This window comes from Pagrus major, chromosome 12 (assembly GCF_040436345.1).
Source record: "Pagrus major chromosome 12, Pma_NU_1.0".
Taxonomy (NCBI): Eukaryota; Metazoa; Chordata; class Actinopteri; order Spariformes; family Sparidae; genus Pagrus; species Pagrus major.
The window spans coordinates 21,291,401-21,311,950 of NC_133226.1; the positions used below are offsets into that span (position 1 = coordinate 21,291,401).

The following is a 20,550-nucleotide window of genomic DNA, read 5'->3' on the forward strand; positions in this document are numbered from 1 at the left end:
TGTTCAAAAGCTACGCAGCTACAAATTTATAGCAGCTATTAATGTGTCACATCAAAGACAAAAGACTAAGAGCTTCTGGCTTCCTTATGACTGAGTTGTCAAGCTTGTGACTGAGCACCAAGTGGCCTGATGATCCATAGAGAAACAACTGAAGAGTCACTTCAGACAATTTCCATTCAATCGTTCAAACTAATTGTCGGCGAAACTGCGGGAAGTGTTTCACTGATGGGACTGAAGCAGAAGGAGGTGCAGACAGCACTGAAGTGGCTTGCAAAGGATGATCGATGACTAGCAGTTGTATTCAGAAAAACTACTCTAACACGTAGCAGCCATGTTCACGGTACCTTGAGTAGCTGTTTGCCCACAGCTGGACTCATCTTCTCATCCACCATGAAAATAACGATGCCCCTGTCGTCCATTCCTCTCCTCCCAGCTCGCCCAGACATCTGGATGTACTCACCTGAGGTAATCTAGATCACACGAAAACACACACAACATTAAGAAAGAGAAATGTTAGTGAATGCTTTCCTATGCCTGTAATATAACGGGCATTTGTTTATCAGACAAAGAAATTATACTGCTGAAAAAATGCAGGGAGAGGATATATTGCATATTTGAGTGAGAAGATGTAATGTTTTGGAAAATGAATGAGGTATTTCTACAATTTGTGGCTAGCCAAGTATCTGAATTAGTAACATAGAGATCTTGATGATGAATCTGTCTTGTGAGAAAGAGACCGAACCAGTTTTCCATAAGTCTCTGAGGACTACTCTCTGCAAAGCACGTGGCTCTGATTAAACTCCACATCTACTGCTCTTTCAGCAATAAAAATGCTGAAAAAAGTCTCGATAAGATTATTTTTGTGTTGAAATAATCTGATCTTCATTTCAGGCATGCCATGAGATCAGCTCTTGATTTGAAACACAGTGTGCTTCAGGAATGAGAGCTGTGTGTATTTAAACGTGTGAGTGCCTGCGTGGAGCTTTGGCACCATCAGATCCACCAGATGTTCCTGATGAACGTCTTGGAGGGCAGTTTCCCTTCTCTCTCGCAGCCTTTGTGCGTGTGTGAGAGCTGGAAATCAGTGTGTATGAAGTGAAGATGAAGGGTGCTTCTAAGTGACGGCAGCTCCACACACAGCCCCCAGCTCTTATAAACAATACGTGGCTGTTTATGTGGCGATGCGAGCTGCAGGACTTGAAGACCTTATAAAGGCTTCACAGCAACACACTGTGTCACGACTCCACACTGCACACGGGGCAGAGCTGTTGTTTTAAAGAGATAGCACAGTTTATGGGGAGCTGCACTATTTTAAACTAGCTACTTACTGAGGGTGCAGTAACCACAGCTCCCCTAAAAAGGCAGAGGAATATTTCCAAAGATGGATGCCTGGTTTACAAAAACTACACTTCTTGGGCTCATTTTCTTAATTATGTGTGCCCACAGCCACAGCTATGGAAATTGCAGTTACACAACATAATGTGCTTTTTAGGACTTTGGATATAACATAGGATGAGGAGGAAAATGTAATGAATATCCAGAGATAATTTCCTCTTGACAAGACAATTGACCCATCGTGTGACAATAACACTGTGTGTGTGAGAGCTCTTACAAAGCGGTGATTCTTGCCATCAAACTTGCGGGCGCTGGTGAAAAGCACAGTACGAGCTGGCATGTTTATACCCATGGCGAATGTCTCTGTAGCAAACAGCGCCTGGGAATTTTAAAAAACGACAACATCAGCATAATCTCAACACAGTATTCTTACAATTGTCATTTTCGATCCAGAAAATCCCTGTAGAGTTCTCAAACAAATTTACGTTTGCATTGAATGTTTCTTACTAGAGGGCATTGCGTGTATCCTTGAGACTTAATAAATGTGTTCAATGTGTTTCGTTCCACATAAAAAACATTTGGAAAGCCAAAGCCCAAAAACAGTGTACTAGTGGTGTACCGCGTGCTCTTGAAGAAATACATGCGTGCTTTCTTCTGTACGGTGATACAACTAGTAGTTTATATAGTTTATAGTGTTTTATATAAGCTTTGCTAAATGCACAGCATTGCAGTTCCATTTTCATGTTCCAGTTTAATGTATTTTAATTGTCTATTGTAGCAGAAATGTTATTAATCTGCAATGCCCCTGTAACTCTATGCTGTATTGATAAAAATATGTTTTGGTTGGTGTAGTTCACTAGAAGGCAAAGACTTGCCTGATATTAGCAGCGGGACACAGGTTGCAAAAAACACAGCTCCACAGCGCCACTAGTGGTCAAAAACTACCCAGGGTACCTTTAATTCTTCTTATTCCAGTTTTGTTTATCAAGTCTCAGCATTAATACTTAACTCAATTTTGGGACATTTTCTTTTATATGGTACGTACATAATGGTTAAATTCAAAAATATTAAATCTAATTCTGTGATAGAGTGGGTTGAACGTTCCTTGAACACCATTTACAAATCAATCACTTGCAGTAACCTTGATTAGACTTATCTTAACAGTTAACACTTAAGTGTGTTTTGATGCAGAGCCAGTGGTACCTTGAGCAGGCCTTCAGAGAAAAGGATCTCAATGGTCTCTTTCAGGATGGGTAGAAGGCCTCCATGGTGGATTCCTATCCCCCTCTTCAACAGTGGCAGCACATGCTCCACCTGATGAACACCCAGGGCAGTGAGAGGAAGATCAGTGTTTGTAGTATTTAGTGACAGTGCAAACTCAACAGTTCGTTCATAGACAGAGACAGAGAGTGGAAAGGCGTCTAACCCTTGTAGTGGAAATGTGTGCTGTTGCTCGTGCCGTAGTGGTTTACCCACTGACAACCATTACCTCAACACTGCTGGTTTTCATAATGTGACTCAGCGCAGCGGGGTAGAATAACAGCCGCACAGTGTTTGAGCCCATGTTGACATTATGTGTGCAGCTATTTACAGTAAGGCAGTTTAATTGTCTTCTCGTAGCAGAAAATGACCGAAGGAAATGCTCAGGGCCATTTTTTTCTGAGCTTTTACGAGGAGGCAACACTGGCTTCAAAAACTGGAGTGAGAGTAACGTGACGGTCATAAAAACATCACACGTAATGGGAGGAAACAGAGAGAGAAAGATCAGTCTTCCTCCTGCTCACCTGAGGGAGTTTCTTGTCTTCGTCTGAGAGACAGTCCACAGCGTTGTTGAACACTTCCTCCACCAGACGTTTCTCATCATCTGGAACGCAGAAATATGTTTGCGTTTGCTATTAACGTCTTCTCACAGCTGTTCAGAAAATGTTCTACATATTAACTTAAAGCCATTTCTTACATCCTGTGTCTCAGCTACTCATCCGCGCAGACAATTTGGGGTAATTTAAAAATGTTGCTTCAAATATAATTTCTTCTGGCATATGTGGTTAATGTGGGACAAGGCGGAGAGTAATTTAGCAAACTGCTTGCAGGAAAAGTTTAACCACCAAGGTTGGGATTGAGCAACAATATGATGATGCTGCATTTGCTTCAGGTCCGTGTTAACTATAGATTTTATCTGATGAACACAACAGTTGGTCTAATTTATGTTATTTTGGAGAATTTGCTTTCAGCTCTTAAAAAATATCCATAATGTTCAATTGTTGTTTTAAGGCCACTGATTGAAGCTGAGGTCTTACTATGAAAACAAACAAGTGGTTGACTGCTGCCACATTTTTAACTGATGCTTTTCTTGTAATGGGTTATATGTGAATGCACCGAGTGTCCCGCAACAACCAGTGTTTTATTCTTGTACTAATCGTTTGCTGGGGCTGGTTAGCTACATCTGTCCTTGTCCATGTGGAAACTTAGTCACAAGTCTTTCTTTATCCATGAAACTATTTTGGGTGCCAGTGTTAGTCATAAACTTGGACTTCCACAAAATCCCAATATTTATTTTTAACGTCACTTCAGTGTCAATGAGAATTACTTTAATAGTTTAATAACAAAGCAATACCACAGACAAACACACTCAGAGTCCAAAGTAAAAAGAGTGGTTCTCCAAGGCCATGGCTCCAGTAAAACAGCCAGCACATCCTCTTTATAAACACAACACCCAGAGTCACAAATCTAAAACACCTCCACTTACAGCCCCCTAGAGCTAGCACAAGTTCATTACGCTGTATGAAAACATACTTAAAAGCCATTCAATGAGCAAGAAGTCTTGTGTTTTTCCAGAGGAAAGCTCAGAGGGTATCTGAAAAGGAAACTGTTCCACCTCTGAGACGCATGATCGTACCATTACAATCGGATCTTAGACCTTCATAACATGCAAGTGGAAAAACCGTCTGATGTTGGTGTTAAAGGAAGGGCAGCAAAAGATAAAGATGATTCCTCTAAAGGACTGTGAATATCAGTGGCAAACTTCAAGGCATTCTGCAAAATGCTTGTCAGAGAAACATGTCAGGAGATTTACTAGTCATGAGGAGTATCAACCTGAAAAAACAGTAACAGAGTTTCTTTTACGGCTGAGGAGAGAGCTCCATCAAGTCTGAGACAATGACTCAAGTGACACATTTGTAATCTTTGCTTTGGCAGAGACCTGCATTTCAAACTGTCAAGTTCACTCTGGGCTAAAAGTCAGGATACCTCAGCGTCTGCAGCATCAGTTTTCCCCAAAAACGTCCCCACCTTGACCTAACTTTTGACCTGTTGTTGGACAAAAGATCACATCATCAGGAATTATCCTTTGTGGCCCATGAATATCCAAAACCGATTCACAACTATGTGACCAGTAATTGCTGAAATTATGGCTCATGACCAAACTGCTGGATGGACAAACATAGTTATTATGCTGCTGTACAACCAGAAAACTACTACTGCTGCACATCAGCATCACAACAACACAATCTGGTTTAATGTCCACCTGTCATGTCTCTGCATGAACCAACTAAACATGTATAATTTGTCTGTTTGATGCTGCAGTTCTGGACTCGGTCAGCTGGTTTGTGTTTCGGCACCAGCCGGTCCCCTGACTCCAACACGGCTCTGCCATTCCACAAAACACTGCCCAGAAACTATGTGTCACAGGAAGGGAGAGGGGGGGGACTCTGTCTTTAGTGTTCACAAAAACAGAGTGAGCAAAAGATACTGATGGATGGAAGAAAGAAAGCAGAAAAGGTAGAAGAGAGGGACTGGGGGTTGGGGAGAAACCAGGAGAGCTACGTGGCTCCCTCTCCTCATTATAACCCACCTACACACACAAACAGAGGAGCTGCATAACACCAACAACCTGCCTACATACACACTGATTTAACTATCTGGCTTCTCCACTGTTTGCTAGAGAGAATTGGTCCCTATGAGTTTCCAAATGACAGACAAAGAAAGAAAACAACTCTCACGATTGAAACTCGAACTGTAAACAGTTAGGTTTATACCAAGGCTCATTCCAAGTAAAGATGTCAGGAAAAATGATGACACAATTTTTCTGTAGTGATGAAAAACATGACTCACATTTTGTCATGAACGTTTCTTATTAAAAAAGTTGAAGCAGCTTTCATTTTTTATCGATCCCAGCGGCCCCTGCAGACAAAAGGAATAAGGGCACAGCAGCCTCCTGATATAAAGATCTCAATCTGGCATGCACATGCATTTGTTTTTGGAAGGCACAACGATTTTAATTTTAATTGAGACATCATAAAGAGGCAACTGTATTAAACTGAGACTGTCTCATAAGCAGTTAACAACTCCTTGTAGTATGTTTAATAAAATAATTTGACTCCTTCAATTTTTCCTCAATCAAGTAGAATTTTCTTCAATCTGACGTCTACTCCTGGATACCATCTGCCTCATTTTCAAAGAAAATCTGTAAAAGAAAATTCTCACAAGCCATGACGCGGTTGGAAGTGAGAAATTATGGTTGGCAGAGTTTTTCCATTTTTTTGTAATTTTGACGAAAAAATTGGCAGCGCCGTGTTGGGAGAGCTCAGCATTAAAACAAACCTCCTCATTTATAAAAATGTCACAATGCAGGGAAAACAAACCAAAGACTAGGGAGGAAAATGTTGCCTAAGTAAGACTTCATACGCATCATGTTTTATTTCACTGACAGAGCCTGAAGCAGGTGGATACGAGCCAAACTCAATCTACGGCTGGATTATCTCCCATCCAGCAGAGATTTGTCCTCATGAACCAACATCACTTATCCTCTGGACCGAACAGCAGGACCAGCTGTGCAGGCACAATGAGCCATATTCATGGCATTCGCTTAGTGGGGAGGATTTATTCAGCTTGGTTTGCCAACAATTTAGCATTTTGGTGCGAGGTTTCGCTTGCCTAATTTCAACTCCCTCCCTGACTCTCATAGCAATTTGACACAAAAATGTATTTATTTTGGCGTTTCAGCGGGCAAAGGCAATCTGCTCACCAACTCTGACTCTCACCATGAACGTCCGCATTGATCACTGTGCTGACATTCTGAATTTATATCTGATCAGAGAGTAACACAGTGAGCAGCCCACAACATAAATTTAGCTGAAAGGAAAATTATATCCAACTGACATTCAATCACTTTCTACTGGCGAAACAGAAAGATTTTTAATTGCTTGCATAGGGAACAGACACACCAAACCGACACCAAAGACGAAGGCCTGCTGTTGTAACGCCTCATGTCGCCTGTGTCTCAGCCAAAGAGCTGTGCCTGAACACACCGCAAAGACTACAGCTGACTGCCAACTAGTTTATACATTCTGGGCAAGAGATGTGCCTGTGAGCGATGATTACTCTCCATACCACCAGAGATCATTACTCTCCATACCACCAGGTGGCAGTAGTCTGTATTTGTCATTCAGAAAGGGAAACCTGAAGACTAATGACTATAGATAATTAATCTGTTGTTATGATAAAGCAGCGTTTTCTTTCAATTTTCATACCACTCTTGCTAATATAGCCACTTCTAACTAAGAATATGTCCAATAAAAAGTTTGGGTGAGAATAACAAATACACATACCTCCGTTAAAATCCAGTTTGGCCACCTGCAGAGCGTAGGCTTCACACTCTTTCTTACTGAAGCTGAAAATGATGACAGGCTGGAAGTTCCTCTCCATTATCATCTTCACTATCTTGAACACGCTGGATGGACCTACGGATATCATATATATGAGTAACATGAATTATGATGGAAATTACTGATATTAAACTTTGGGAACTGACACACACGCACCTCTAGTGCCTCCTTTCCGTCCCCTTGGGTCCCATTTTCCCCCTCCGCTGCCTCCAGAATCCCCTGCGTCTCTCAGCACCTGCATAGCTGTGTTGAAGTTGTCCTCTCTGAAGTCTCCCTGAAGAAAAGCAACACACACAATATTTTGTCTCATTATGAAATATGGTCGTAATGGATGCATCCAGGTAAATCTAGGCTTCAACTGGATTAATTAGCCACTTGTATTTCATAGCTCTGACAGACCCCAAAAAGTGCAGTTTGTGTTTGAGCTTACATTCTCATCAACAACAAGGTGGAGTCCATCGCCCCCTGCTGGGAAGATGTAGTGTTGCAGTGGAGTGGGACGGTAGTCTGTGTAGACTACATGACATGGCTACAGGAGACAGAAACATCTCATTAATTATGTAACACAAAGGGTAAAAAAAACACTAAGAAATGTTTGTGACCCTTTCATGTAGACAGACAATTGTCCCCTCCTTGTATTACATAAAGTAGGAGGGACAAAGTAACTTAACCCTTATAAATATAATAGGTGCCAGTACAACATTCAACCTGCTTATGTAGATGGCAAATCCACTCAGCAAACTGCCTGGCATTGGGGATGGTGGCTGACAGGAAGACGTAATGCACATTGTCAGGAAGAAGAATGATGGTTTCCTCCCACACCACACCACGCTCTGAAATACACAGAAAAGAAGAGGGATTTGTTATAAACAACAGGCCTCTCTGACAAAATGTTTGTATTCTTATCCAAAACCCTGGGCCAGCTGTCAAGAGAGTGAAAAATGTTCTGTAATCATGAATTAAACAAGTTGCTGTGCTGAAATATGACAATTAAAATGATCTTATCTGAAAAAAACTCTTAAAGTCAAATTAGTGTTTTTTGCACTGTGGAGAAAGACGCATTATCTTTACATGATTCGTACAGCAAGTCTAGAACACTGGCAAAAAAGAAAATTCTTAGATTGAGTAAAAAGTGAATGAAACAAAAAAATCTTGAATCACTTGTATATGCCTGCTGGGAATTAATCTATTGATATGAGTGGTTCCTGCAATAGGGCCAAATGTTTTCCTAACCGCATTTGGTACGTACCTGCATCTCTCATGTAATGGATCTCATCAAAGACGACCCACGCCACCTCCCTCATGATCTCAGAGCCTCGGTACAGCATGCTCCTCAAGATCTTGGAGTAAAGCAGTTTTTCATGTCAGATCAACCTCTCAGGGCTGCTTCACATTTTCCAAACAACGCCCCTCAAATAAAAGTGATGTTAGACAAAGCTATTAATAACGCGAATGCTTTTTAAGACATAACTGCGTCGTACCTCTGTTGTCATGACGAGGCAGGAGGCGGTGGGGTTGATGGTGACATCACCGGTCATCAGTCCCACATCCTGGAACTCCTCATACATCTCTCTGTACTTCTGGTTGGAGAGGGCCTTGATGGGGCTGGTGAAGATCACCCTCTGTTTCTCTCTGAGGGCCAGTGCAATGGCATATCTACAGGAGAAGAATAGAAGAGTAAATCAGATGAGATAACTAATCTGCCATTACCATAGTCAATGAAATACAACTGAAAGCAAGTCTAAAAAAATAAGTTAACTGGAAATGTTAACAAAGAATCCTTCATGATGTCATGTTAATTGAAGATACTCACTCAGCACAGACAGTCTTGCCAGCAGAGGTGTGTGCAGACACAAGCACAGACTCATTGTTGTCAATACATAAGATGGCCTCACGCTGGAACGGGTCAAGAACAAAAGGGTACTCCTGCAAGACAAGCAAGACATGTCAAAAACAATAGGAGTAATGTGAGTTCTTGTAAACCAACTAGACCTAAAAGATATTGTTACAAAAAATTAATGAATGCTTTAATAATCTATTTCATTGTTACTGGATGACAAAAATGAATTCCACAAGTAGAAGATCCAATTTAAAGGTGCTATTTATTATACCTTTGCTGCTTTCCCCACACGTGGTTTCAGCGGTTTATATTCATCACTGGCAGGCAGAGCGACCTGTTAGGAGAAAGCAGAACTTTCAAATTTGACATTTAACGTCAGAGAAATCAGACAGGTGACAACTTAAAAGAAAAATCCTGGTATCTTGTTGGTATATAAACTGACAACAAATTAAAGCACCAAATGAAAATGAAGAATGGTCTTTCATCCTTGCAGAAGAGTTTCAGAAATGTTAAGATGTTCTGGCACTTTGTGGTGACCAAAATGTTATAGAGACACCTTTCCTTTTTAATCCTTTAATTTGTCATCCATCTGTAACTTTGCTTTATATCGTTCTTTACCTCATGTGAGCATCCTTCCACAGTCTCGACCTGCTCCACCTTCACTTGGGGCATAAATTCTGCAAGACTGAAGTGAAAAAAAAAGCACCATTTCTACCATTTACATTTATTGTATTATGTATGATGACTGAATAAATACTACTACTACATATTCCAACTGAAAACACTCAAAGTCATTTATTTAAATGACATGCAGTTTAATCAACACCTCTCTAAAAATGATTTAAAAAAATGAGGGTAACATTTATTGCTGAGCTGCTGTATTACTGCATCAGTGTGAGCAGTGGAGGAAGGTCATTTTTTAAGCAAACAGCAATATATCCACGTAACATACTCAGTACAAGTATATAGCTTATATCTGGTAAATATAGATTAAAGTGCCAAAATACTACGAATGTAATAGATTAGCAGCTAGTCACTTGAGTGACACAGTGTTAAGGCATAACGTTAACTCATCTCACTTTAGGTCATTAGCAGACACCGCCTCATGTCGAGGTCTCTTCCCAAACACCACCTCCTCTCCACCGTCACTGTCTGCCTCCCTCTTGGCCCGGGGAGATGGACCAACATCCTTGTCAGTGCCATTTTTACTTGGAGGTTTCCTGGAAAAGAGGGAAACACACACACAAGTGCAGAACTGAGGTTAGCTAGCTTACCCTGTCTTGTGACGTTACACAGGTACGTTAACGTTAGCTACCTACATAAGGCTGTTGTAACTTTAAATATCACAATTTCACAAGAAAATGATTTAAAAGATATACCTAACACAACAAAAAATCCAAGAAACCTATTCGAGATCACGCTTATGAACAAAATCAGGCAGTTTAGCGTGTGTTTCACTAACATGTTAGCTAACTAGCATGTTGACGTTCCTGACGCTGCTTCACTGTCTGGCACGAGCACACATGATGCTACGTTCAGGGTTCCTGGACAATCGAACTTTCTGATTTTTAAACGCCGATCGTTACAATGCAAAACGCTCGGTAACCTACCCTATATCTGGTGTCAAAGACGCGGGTATCTTTTTGGTCGTTGTAGTTTGTTGTTCATCGTCAAACACGCTGAACAAACTATCTCCAAAGGCGTCTGCCATGATTGTTAGGGGCACTTTTCCCACAATTCAACACGAGGTTGTTGCCCGGTAATACTTCCGGGTACGGCAGCCGTGCGGTCCCAAACCTTACCCTGCCTGACATGACTGTGGAGAAGCTCACACGTTAGCGTTATTTTCGCTCTCTGTTCGCAGCCACCACCTCTCACGACTTTGTATATGACTCGGCATCACCTTGCCACATAGAGGAGGCGCAAGACAGGCAAGTGTTTTGTGACATAATGGGTGGAAAGAAGAAGAAATCAGCGGCGCAAGCGGCTACCCCGTTGGCCCCGGCGGCGGCTGGAGCAGCAGCAGCAGCGGGGAACGGCGTGGTGGAGGAGGCGAAGAAACAGCCAGGCAGCAGCAAACAGGCTAAACCAGCCAAAGAGAGCAAATCAAAAGGTGGGTGTTACCTGGTTAATGTAATAGATTCATAAACACGACTGGTTACCAGTCGCCAGTCAGTGACGTTGCTTAAAAAGACGCCGATATGGTCATTTTCATGCTGTAGTTGTGTGGAGGTGTTGCGTTGAGTGGTTCTGCATTGTAAAGGTGTTCATACTGTCATGTTCAGCCCTGTATGTTGTGTTGTATTTGTGAGATATATTAGTGTACTTGAACTGCAACAGCTAAGCAGAATAAGCTTCATAATTGTCTCTCTGTTGCCTTTCTTCATCTCATAATATGACACCCTGCTGCTGTGTATTTGCAGCTTGTCAGATGGGTAAACAGATGTGGTGGAGCCACATCTGTCTGACATGTTGCTGATTAAATCTAAAAAATAAAGTGTATTTGTTAAAAAAATAAACTCAGCATCAACAGATCCAAGGGTACTGAAAATCTATACTCAAGTATGAGTACAGTCACATCACTGAAATATTACTCCATTGCTAGTAAAGATACTGGCCTGATGCTGCTACCTATATTATATATATATATCGGCCGATATACGCACATCTTTTGCTACGATCCCTCAAATGTGGTTATAAAACACTTGTGACAAAGATATGTAAATAAAGTCAGAATATTTTGCTGTTCAACAATGAACTTTACTGTCCAAAATGATATCTGTGCAATGAAACAACAAACTAAGACAATTATGTTTTTTCTTTCCTCCAGCTCCGAAGACCTACAGTCTTGCCAACGCGGCCCAGGTTGACACAGGTGGAGTCTCGGACAAGTCGATTCTTAAAGTAAGTCACTGGTTCCCTTCTGCCTGTCTATTTTATCTTTATTGTGCAGCTTGTAACACATTAAAATGCTACACATACTGACACAGTCTCATCCATTTTATCAAGTGAGTTTCACCTTCAAAATGTTAATAATGATTTATTAACATTTTGACACAGGTTACCATCCAGGCTGACCTGGAGAAGAAAATCATCAAGCTGATCAACGACTTCAGAGAGGAGAATGGAGACAAAGGGCCCATATCAGGCAGACTTACGAGCAAGAAGTTGCTGGTAAAAACAAAATCATCCCTCTGACTCTTAGATCTGTTTCCATGACTGAATGTTGCATTCATGTTGTCTTGTTTGTGCCTCCAGGACCTGTACACAGCTCTGCAGAAGTTCAACTTTAAGAGAGAGCACATTGAGGAGGCGATGAAGAGCAGCGTGCTGTACGGAGGCGATCTCCACTCCGCTCTCGATTGGCTCTGCCTCAACCTTAAAGATGGTAACCGAGCGTCAGCAGTCATTATGATTTCATCACTGTATAGCTCTTGATGAAATCTGTGACCTTCTTCATATTTTGTCTGTACATCAGATGAGCTGCCAGAAGGTTTTAGCCAGCAGATGCAGGAGGAGAACCAGAGGAGCAGGCCCAGGTTCCAGCCTCCTGCTCAGCAGAAACCTGCTCCAACAAGCCCCAAAGCGCCCGCCAACACCCACAGAGAGACCGCCAAGGTTTGTCTGTGTGTTTCTGCATGTGTTAGCCATACAGTTGTGTACTGTCAGACCAAATTGACCTGTATATATGTGGTGTTTTGCCAGGCAACAGAGAAGGATGAAGCTGCGAGCATGAAGGACTGGATCTTAAGGTATGCAGAGCAGAGCAGTGAAGAGGAGGAGGAGGAGGAGGAAGAGGAAGGAGGGAAGAAGACACACAATCCTGAACTGGATGAAAAGTTTGATCCAGTAAGTGAAATTAAAGCTACTTAAAACTGAGATCTCTTTTTAAAAATTAAAGGAATAGTTCAATATTTTTGGGAAGTACGATTATTCACTTTCTTGCAGAGCTTAAGGTAAGTTCATGGTTCTTATATAGATTACATAACATGTTAAATAATGAGGTTTAGAAGTGCCCATGGGTGGATTTTGTTAGCTTCAGACAGAGCCAGGCTAGCTGTTTCCTGTCTTTATGCTAAGCTAAGGTAACTTGCTGTTGGCTGTAGCTTTGTAGTTACTGTACAGACGTGAAAGTGGTGTCAAATTCTCATCTAACTCTCAGTAAGAATGTGAATAAGTATGTTTCCCAAAATATCAAGGATAGATTTTTTTTTTCTGTAGCTCGAAGGCAGCATGGAAAACTTGTCTTTTTCAGCACCTCTATGGACTCAGAGAGTTATGTTGCTGTAGTAAATGTATGTGACATGGTGTACTTACTGTGTGTGTTGATTCTTGCTGTGTAGAACGACAGGTATTTGATCCTCACTGCTCAGCTGTATGACGCAAAAGAAATGGCAGCTGCTGCCAAGACAAAAGCAGACAAGCCGGGCCAGAGGATGGCACAGGACAGGATACGCATCATACAGCAAGGTGGGTGTGTTTCGGTTCTCACATGCAGAGATGAGAGAATTTCTTCCAACATACTTTCTGACTTGTATAGAACAAATGTCTTTATGTTTACAGTCACTGTTTGTAGTGGCTGCTTGTCAATGTCTGTTTTGTTGTTAGTTTTTTCTGTTTATTTTAGAGTGTAATATCATGTGTTTTATTCCTCAAAAACCTAATCAGGGACAAGGACCGCAAATTATGCATCGCTTGTATTCTAATTAGATATAACAACGTCGACAAATAAATGCATGTATTTCCTGTTTCTAGAAATGAAGCAAATGGAGTCCCACCCCGTCTTCAACCCGGCTTTAAAAGTGGTCGACGTGCCTCAGAAGGAAAAGAAAGTACTTCCTGTTAGCGAGGACAAAGAAGACCTCAGCTTCAAGTTATTCGAACAAGCAGAAAAGGAGCCTCCTGCAGAGAAAGGTTCATTCATCATGTGACTTCAACACAACAAAAATAGACAGGGCTTTGAGAAAAAAGTTCTCTTATTGATAATTTTGTTCCATTTTCCTTCACAGTTGTGAAAAAGAATGAGCCAAAGGACATTCGCAATTTCGACTACACTGCTCGCAGCTGGACGGGAAAGTCCCCCAAACAGTTCCTCATCGACTGGGTCAGAAAGAACCTGCCCAAGAGTCCAGCACCGGCTTTTCACAAGGTCGCAGCTGGTAGATACTGGAGATGCAAGTAAGTTTACAATTCTGTGTTATTGTGCCCATACACCCCGTTGTTTTTAATCAGTATATAACTAAATATGGGAATATTTTGTTCTGATTGTATTGATCAGGGTGCGTGTTCAGAGGCCAGATGATGTTCTTGAGGTTTGTCCGACGATCGTGACTGAGGACAGCATGCAGGCTCAACATCTGGCAGCCACACTGGCACTCTACACCCTGATTAAAGGACAGGTAATACATGTGGAGGATACCTTTGTTGTTTTTGTTTCTGCTTGACTCACATTTTCTGTCGTATCTTCATTCATTTTAATAATTAATTTACTGCCACCCCTCTCAGTCGGTGCACCAGCTCCTTCCTCCAACCTACAGAGACGTGTGGCTGGAGTGGAGAGACAGCGAGCAGCAGAAACAGGAGGAGACCCGCACTGCTGCCAACAAACCTCGAGACCAGTTCATCTCACGGCTTCTGACCAGACTCAAACAGCAGCAGAACCAGACCCAAGGGGAAGAATCTAGATCTCAAGGCCAGCTGGGGCAGGGCGGGGATGCGGATGAAGAGCCTGAAGAGTCCTGGGAGAACCTGGCTGGACTTGATATTGGGGAAGGAGTAGACAATCTGGAGGACAAGAGTGAGAAAAGAGGCTCGAGGAAGGAAGGGGCAGGAGCACTTGAGGCATCCAGAGAGCTCTTAAAGAAGCTGAAGAAGTCCTCTATGGCCCACAAACTGCAGGTAGATATCCTCAGATGTTTTAATCTTAAAGATACACAAACTGATAACAAGTAATTAATCAGTTATCTTACCTTCAAGGCAGAGCGACAGCAGCTTCCCGTGTTCCAACACCGGCATCGTGTCCTTGAGGCTCTACAGCGCCACCGTGTGGTGGTGGTGGCCGGTGAGACGGGAAGTGGAAAGAGTACTCAGATTCCTCAGTTCATCCTGGAGGAGCTGCTAACAGGAGGTAAGGAGGCTCAGCCCTGCAACATCGTGGTGACGCAGCCCCGCAGGATATCCGCCATGAGCCTGGCCTGCAGGGTCAGCCAGGAGCTCGGCTGCGAGGATGGACCTGGGTCGAAGGTGAAATACATTTTTACCAAGACATCTCAATACTCGATGGACCTTTATATGAATCTTTGTGATATTGTGGGCTGAAAGGATGCACCGTCACCTGCTATAATGATCACGTTTCATGTTGAAATCTCGTTTCAGTCGTCGCTGTGCGGATACCAGATCCGGATGGAGAATCAGTCTGGGGAGTGGACCCGCCTGCTGTACTGTACGACCGGAGTTCTGCTTCGGAAACTACAGCATGACAAGCACCTCAGCTCCCTGACGCACATCATCGTAGATGAGGTACTGGCAGTGTCATGATGAACAGGTCGTTGGTTTCGTGCTCTGACAACTGTCATTTGCATTTTCAAATGATATCACGTGTCATATAAACACCACATTTTTAAAATCTTCCACACCAAGGCCATATTGTTATATTTAAATAATTAATTTAAAATGCAATAACAATATTTCACCCTGTCAGTTGGGAACAAAAAGAACAGTCACTAGATGGCAGAAAGGTACTTAACAATGACAGCTGGTGTCTACGTGCCTGCAAAAAGCCAGCAAGATAATAATTTAGGCTTGATGCAGAAATGCGTTTTTTTTTTAACAAGACACTGAGTTGGAAAATCTGCTCTAGTGCTTCCTTTCATCATCCATCTTACCCTACGTCCTCACCTCCATCTCCTCAGGTCCATGAGCGCAGTGTCCAGTCAGACTTCCTGTTAACCATCCTGAAAGATGTTGTTATGAGGAGATCAGACCTGCAGCTGATCCTCATGAGCGCCACAGTGGACTGTCAAAAGTTCTCCAACTACTTCAACCGCTGCCCTGTGATCAGCATACCTGGCAGGACTTTCCCAGTGGAGGTAAGAGGAGCTTCAGTTTGTGTTTGTGGACATCAGGGATAAGCTGGAGGAACCAGGATATTCTGAAGCTCCTGTGTTTTTTGTTTCCAGGTGTCCCACTTAGAAGACATAGTGGAGGAGATGGGCTACGTCCTGGAGAAGGATTCGGAGTACAGCCAGAAAATTCTGGAAGAAGAGGAGGAAGTTAGCATCTCTGTCACGCATAAAGGTGGCAAGACTTTGCAACACCAGGTAACACCATCTTTCTGCAACACAGTATGCATGGCGTGATCAGTGGTGTGATCTATGTATGTGTAACCCTGTCTGTCTCCTCCAGGAGATGATAATGAGGGACTCTTCTTCTGGCTGGGACCTGGGTCCAGATTTGGACCACTTCAGTAGCAGGACTCGGCACGTGCTGCAGTACATGAACCCTAATAAGATCAACATGGACTTACTGGTTGAGCTTGTCGCCTACCTGGGTAAAAAACATCATCATGCTTGTGTCATACAGCACGGAGTACCTAAGTCTTGAGTTAAATGTTTGTATTTTTGTGCTCTGCCAGATAAATCCCCACAGTTTGCGGAGTTGGATGGAGCCATTCTCGTGTTCCTCCCAGGCCTGGCACACATCCAGCAGCTGTACGACATGCTCTCCTCAGACAAGAGGTTCAGAGACAAAAACAGGTGACAAACACTGACTGATGTAATGTACTGTAATCCAGTGTACACTCAAAATGATCCTCCAGCAGGTGAAACACACAAACTGTTCTTTTAACGTTTTTATTTGGCTCACTGTGGTTTATGACCGGCTCTTTTAGGTTCAGGATTGTCGCTCTGCACTCGACTCTTTCATCAAAGGACCAGGGTGCTGCTTTTACAGTGCCACCTTCTGGAGTTAGAAAGGTACTTTTTTGTGATAAAGCCTCGAATAATAAATAAACAGAACAATCAAAGTAATGTTAAAGGATTCAGCAGAGTCCTTTTTATACAGCTGTGTTTCTGTTAAAACGATCTCACACTACAACTGATTCTTTTGTTTGTTTTAAAACAAAAACATGATTTTGGTGCTCCATAAGAAATAACATTCACAAGTTCTGAAAATGTCTTTGCATCCCTTTTTAAGATTGTCTTGTCGACCAACATTGCTGAGACAGGTGTGACTATCCCTGACGTCGTGTTTGTCATCGACACTGGAAAGACAAAAGAAAATAAGTAAGGCCACCTGAACACTGAACACCAGAGAAGTCTCACATATCATGATATGGTTGTTAGATTTTTTTATTCATGAAGTTAAAACAGATCGCTGCTCTCAGCTCTCTTCTACCCTCCTGGAAGTAAAATTGCCAGACATGCTAAACATTGATTCTATGAGGCTAAAAGAGCTCGAATTTGACGATGGAAAAGATGTGGGAACTCTGAGTAGTGGACAGATGTAAAATCTATCTATCACTCCAAACCAAGTCTATAGCATACATTATTTGGGAACAAGATCTGTACCAAATTTCATGGCAAAAGATGTTGAGATACTTCAGTCTAGACCAATGTGGTGTAATTATTAGCCTCCAGAATAGCTGATAATTACAGTAATGGGAGGCAGTGAGTGAATTTTGTTGTAGAGACTTAACTCCAGTGTGCTGTGTCACTCAGGTACCACGAGAGCAGCCAGATGAGCTCTCTGGTGGAAACTTTTGTTTCCAAAGCCAGCGCCCTCCAGAGGCAGGGAAGAGCAGGACGTGTCCGAAACGGCTTCTGCTTCAGACTCTACCCAAAGTACAGGTACGGAGGGTGGTAATCCATCATGGAGGGAAAAAAGGACAAAAATGAACTGTTCTCAGATTCCTGTTTACGGTCCGGTGCTGATCTGTTCTACTCTTGTTTAACCTCCTCAGGTTTGACTCCTTCATGGATTACTCCATTCCAGAGATACTTCGAGTCCCACTGGAGGAGCTTTGCCTACATATCATGGTATATAAACCATTCAGACACCACATGTGGAAACATTATCGAAGCTCCTATTTAAGATGTTTTCTTCACTCCCCCTCGCTCCCCTCTGGTAGAAATGTCAGTACGGCTCCCCGGAGGACTTCCTCAGCCGGGCGCTGGATCCTCCACAGCCCCAGTCTGTCAGTAACGCCGTCAACCTGCTGAGGAAGATCGGTGCGTGTCACCCCAACAATCACCTCCTCACCCCTCTGGGACTCCACCTGGCGAGTTTGCCCGTCAATGTGAAGATTGGCAAGATGCTCATCTATGGAGCCATCCTCGGCTGCCTGGACCCCATCGTACGTCCCACCGCCTCGTTATTCAGAAAACAAACACTCTAACTATGATTTGTTGTAATCATCTAAGGATTATTACTACTGTTACTATATTATATCACTCTATGTTTGGAATTATGATTAGTTTCCTAGCTTCGAAGGACTATTAATAAGAAATTTGTTTCAGGCGACCATCGCGGCAGCCATCACGGAGAAATCTCCCTTCTCCACACCGATGAACAGGAAGGAGGAAGCCAACCTGGCCAAATCAGCCCTGGCATTGGCCAACTCTGATCACTTGACGATATACAGTGCATATATGGGGTATGGACAAAGACAGACTGTGTGTTTCATGTCACTGAGATGTTTTTCATGAGAATCCAAACCTGCAGACTGAACCGTAGTGCTGTCGGAAATAGTAGTGGATTGTGCAGCAGGAGACTGTCAATCCTTTTTTGTGGATTTTTACTCGGCACCACTGCACAAACTATTGCTACTTAGGATGCTCAGTGACTCATAATGTGCATGAGTCGATTTTAGCAAAAGCGTAAATCATCTATCAGCTTTCTGACACTTATCTGAAATAATCGATCTTGATAGCTCAACATCTCTCTCTACTTTCTGTTGACCTATTTTTCTGTTTACCTGTCATTGCTGTCAGGTGGAAGAACTCACAGATTGACGGACAGAGAGCAGAAATGTCCTACTGTAGGAAGCACTTCCTCAATCGTACAGCTCTCCTCACGATAGAGGTAACACACGACTGTGTGCACATTCTTAACTGTGACTGTCAATTTGAGTCAGATTATCTCTCTCTTCCACCTCCTGTCTAATCTCATGTGTTTGACTCTTCTTCCCAGGATGTGAAGCACGAGCTGATGAGGATGATGGAGCAGGCAGGTTTCTGGTCGTCCCGCTCCAAGCATCAGGTGGCCTCGCTGTCCAAGCAGCAGATCTCAATCCTGAACGCGGTGCTGACCGCGGGGCTCTACGACAGCGTGGCCCGGGTTTTGTGCACCCCCTCCGTGGACGTGCTGGAGCGAGTGGCCTGCACGGTGGAGACGCCCCAAGGCAAGGCTCAGGTCCACCCCTCGTCTGTTAATCGCAACCTGCAGATACACGGCTGGCTGCTGTACCAGGAGAAGGTACAGGGGAAGAGTGTACATGTCTCATATCTGCTTTATTAGGTCACTTTGGTGCTAATTAAAGTTAATCCACAGGTGAAGTACAGTAAGATCTACCTGCGAGACACCACTCTGATATCTCCTTTCCCCATGATGCTGTTCGGAGGTGAGATTGATATTCAGCACAGAGAGAGGCTCATCACTCTGGATGGATGGATCCACTTCCAGGTCAGAGGTCACCAGGGTTTCTCTGGTTTCTCTTCTGTAACAGCAGCAGTTGTTTTCTTGCAAACTTGAAGGCCAATGAAATAGATCTTATTAATTAAATCCATGTTGTTCGCCCTCAAAGGCTCCTGTTCGGATTGGTGTGATCTTCAAGCACCTTAGGAAGCTAATGGACTCTCTGCTTGAAAAGAAGCTGGAGAACCCAAGGATGAGTCTGGAAGGTAAACTCAAGCGTCTCAATACAACTTATGGCACGAAAAATGCGTATAAGTACTGATTACCTTGTGTCTTTGTGCATTTTGAATATAATGAATAGATAGAAGGAATTTCAGTTGCTCCCTACAGTTTATAAAGGCATGGCCAAGGAATGGTTTTACGTGTGGAATTTAAAATAGTAGCTTTAATCTTCCTCAAAGTTCCCATACTGTGCTCATTTTCTGCTTCATACTTTTATTCTGGGTCTTTAATGCTTTAATGTTCAAAAAAACACATTATTTTTATCATACTGTCAGAATACTGTATTGTTAGTATTGAAATATATGTACATTTCTGAATAAAATCACATAAAGGTTAATAATATAAAGCTATACAGGTTTCAAGCAGATGTTTCTGTGGATAAAAATGAGTAAAGTTCTTTTATTTTTTTTTTTGCTAGATCTGATTCTTGTCCTTGTCTGTTGTAGGTGAGAGGACCATCCAGTTGATTCTGGATCTGATCAAATCAGAGCACGCTGTGTGACATTGGACCACCAAACAATCTGATTGCCACTGAACAACCTGAGACTGGATGCAGGAAATGCTTCCTTTTTGTTCTCTGCCCCTTCAGACAAACGGCACCCAGCAGACGGAGAGCATCCTAAAGATGAACTCATGGACACGAAAACTCTTACTCACATTGAGGCTGACTGTATCATATGAAATGCAAAGGCAGTGCTGAAATTTGAGAGGACAAATCATTAAGAGAAAATTATGTTGCGGAAATAAAGCTGTACACATTTTTATTGGAACCTTTTATTGTGTCGTGGTTGATAGTCA

General features: G+C 42.6%; 2 protein-coding genes across 2 annotated transcripts in view; one reads left to right on the plus strand and one right to left on the minus strand.

The window, feature by feature from the left end:
* Positions 1-10,558, minus strand: part of mtrex (Mtr4 exosome RNA helicase) — a 19,421-nt gene extending 8,863 nt beyond the window's left edge. The window contains exons 1-15 of the mRNA XM_073478585.1: positions 10,449-10,558; positions 9,918-10,058; positions 9,457-9,523; positions 9,110-9,172; positions 8,812-8,924; positions 8,480-8,654; positions 8,248-8,338; positions 7,707-7,831; positions 7,429-7,527; positions 7,155-7,272; positions 6,942-7,073; positions 3,120-3,199; positions 2,539-2,649; positions 1,613-1,714; positions 345-470 (exon numbers count right to left, since the gene is read on the minus strand). Coding sequence (XP_073334686.1) covers positions 345-470; positions 1,613-1,714; positions 2,539-2,649; positions 3,120-3,199; positions 6,942-7,073; positions 7,155-7,272; positions 7,429-7,527; positions 7,707-7,831; positions 8,248-8,338; positions 8,480-8,654; positions 8,812-8,924; positions 9,110-9,172; positions 9,457-9,523; positions 9,918-10,058; positions 10,449-10,549 — 1,644 coding nt within the window. The 5' untranslated portion in view covers positions 10,550-10,558. The remainder of the gene's footprint in view (positions 1-344; positions 471-1,612; positions 1,715-2,538; positions 2,650-3,119; positions 3,200-6,941; positions 7,074-7,154; positions 7,273-7,428; positions 7,528-7,706; positions 7,832-8,247; positions 8,339-8,479; positions 8,655-8,811; positions 8,925-9,109; positions 9,173-9,456; positions 9,524-9,917; positions 10,059-10,448) is intronic.
* Positions 10,559-10,636: 78 nt separating this feature from the next.
* dhx29 (DEAH (Asp-Glu-Ala-His) box polypeptide 29) lies at positions 10,637-20,516 on the plus strand. Its single transcript, XM_073477986.1, has 28 exons — positions 10,637-10,951; positions 11,669-11,742; positions 11,899-12,012; positions 12,097-12,226; positions 12,317-12,456; positions 12,544-12,687; positions 13,182-13,308; positions 13,594-13,752; positions 13,848-14,016; positions 14,117-14,237; positions 14,344-14,736; positions 14,815-15,081; positions 15,214-15,357; positions 15,750-15,926; positions 16,017-16,157; positions 16,243-16,387; positions 16,472-16,592; positions 16,727-16,811; positions 17,032-17,120; positions 17,556-17,684; positions 17,798-17,873; positions 17,966-18,190; positions 18,354-18,490; positions 18,828-18,918; positions 19,027-19,311; positions 19,387-19,518; positions 19,640-19,736; positions 20,199-20,516. The coding sequence occupies exons 1-28, from the start codon at positions 10,789-10,791 to the stop codon at positions 20,252-20,254; spliced, it is 4,131 nt and encodes a 1,376-aa protein (XP_073334087.1). The 5' UTR covers positions 10,637-10,788; the 3' UTR covers positions 20,255-20,516.
* Positions 20,517-20,550: the final 34 nt, after the last annotated feature.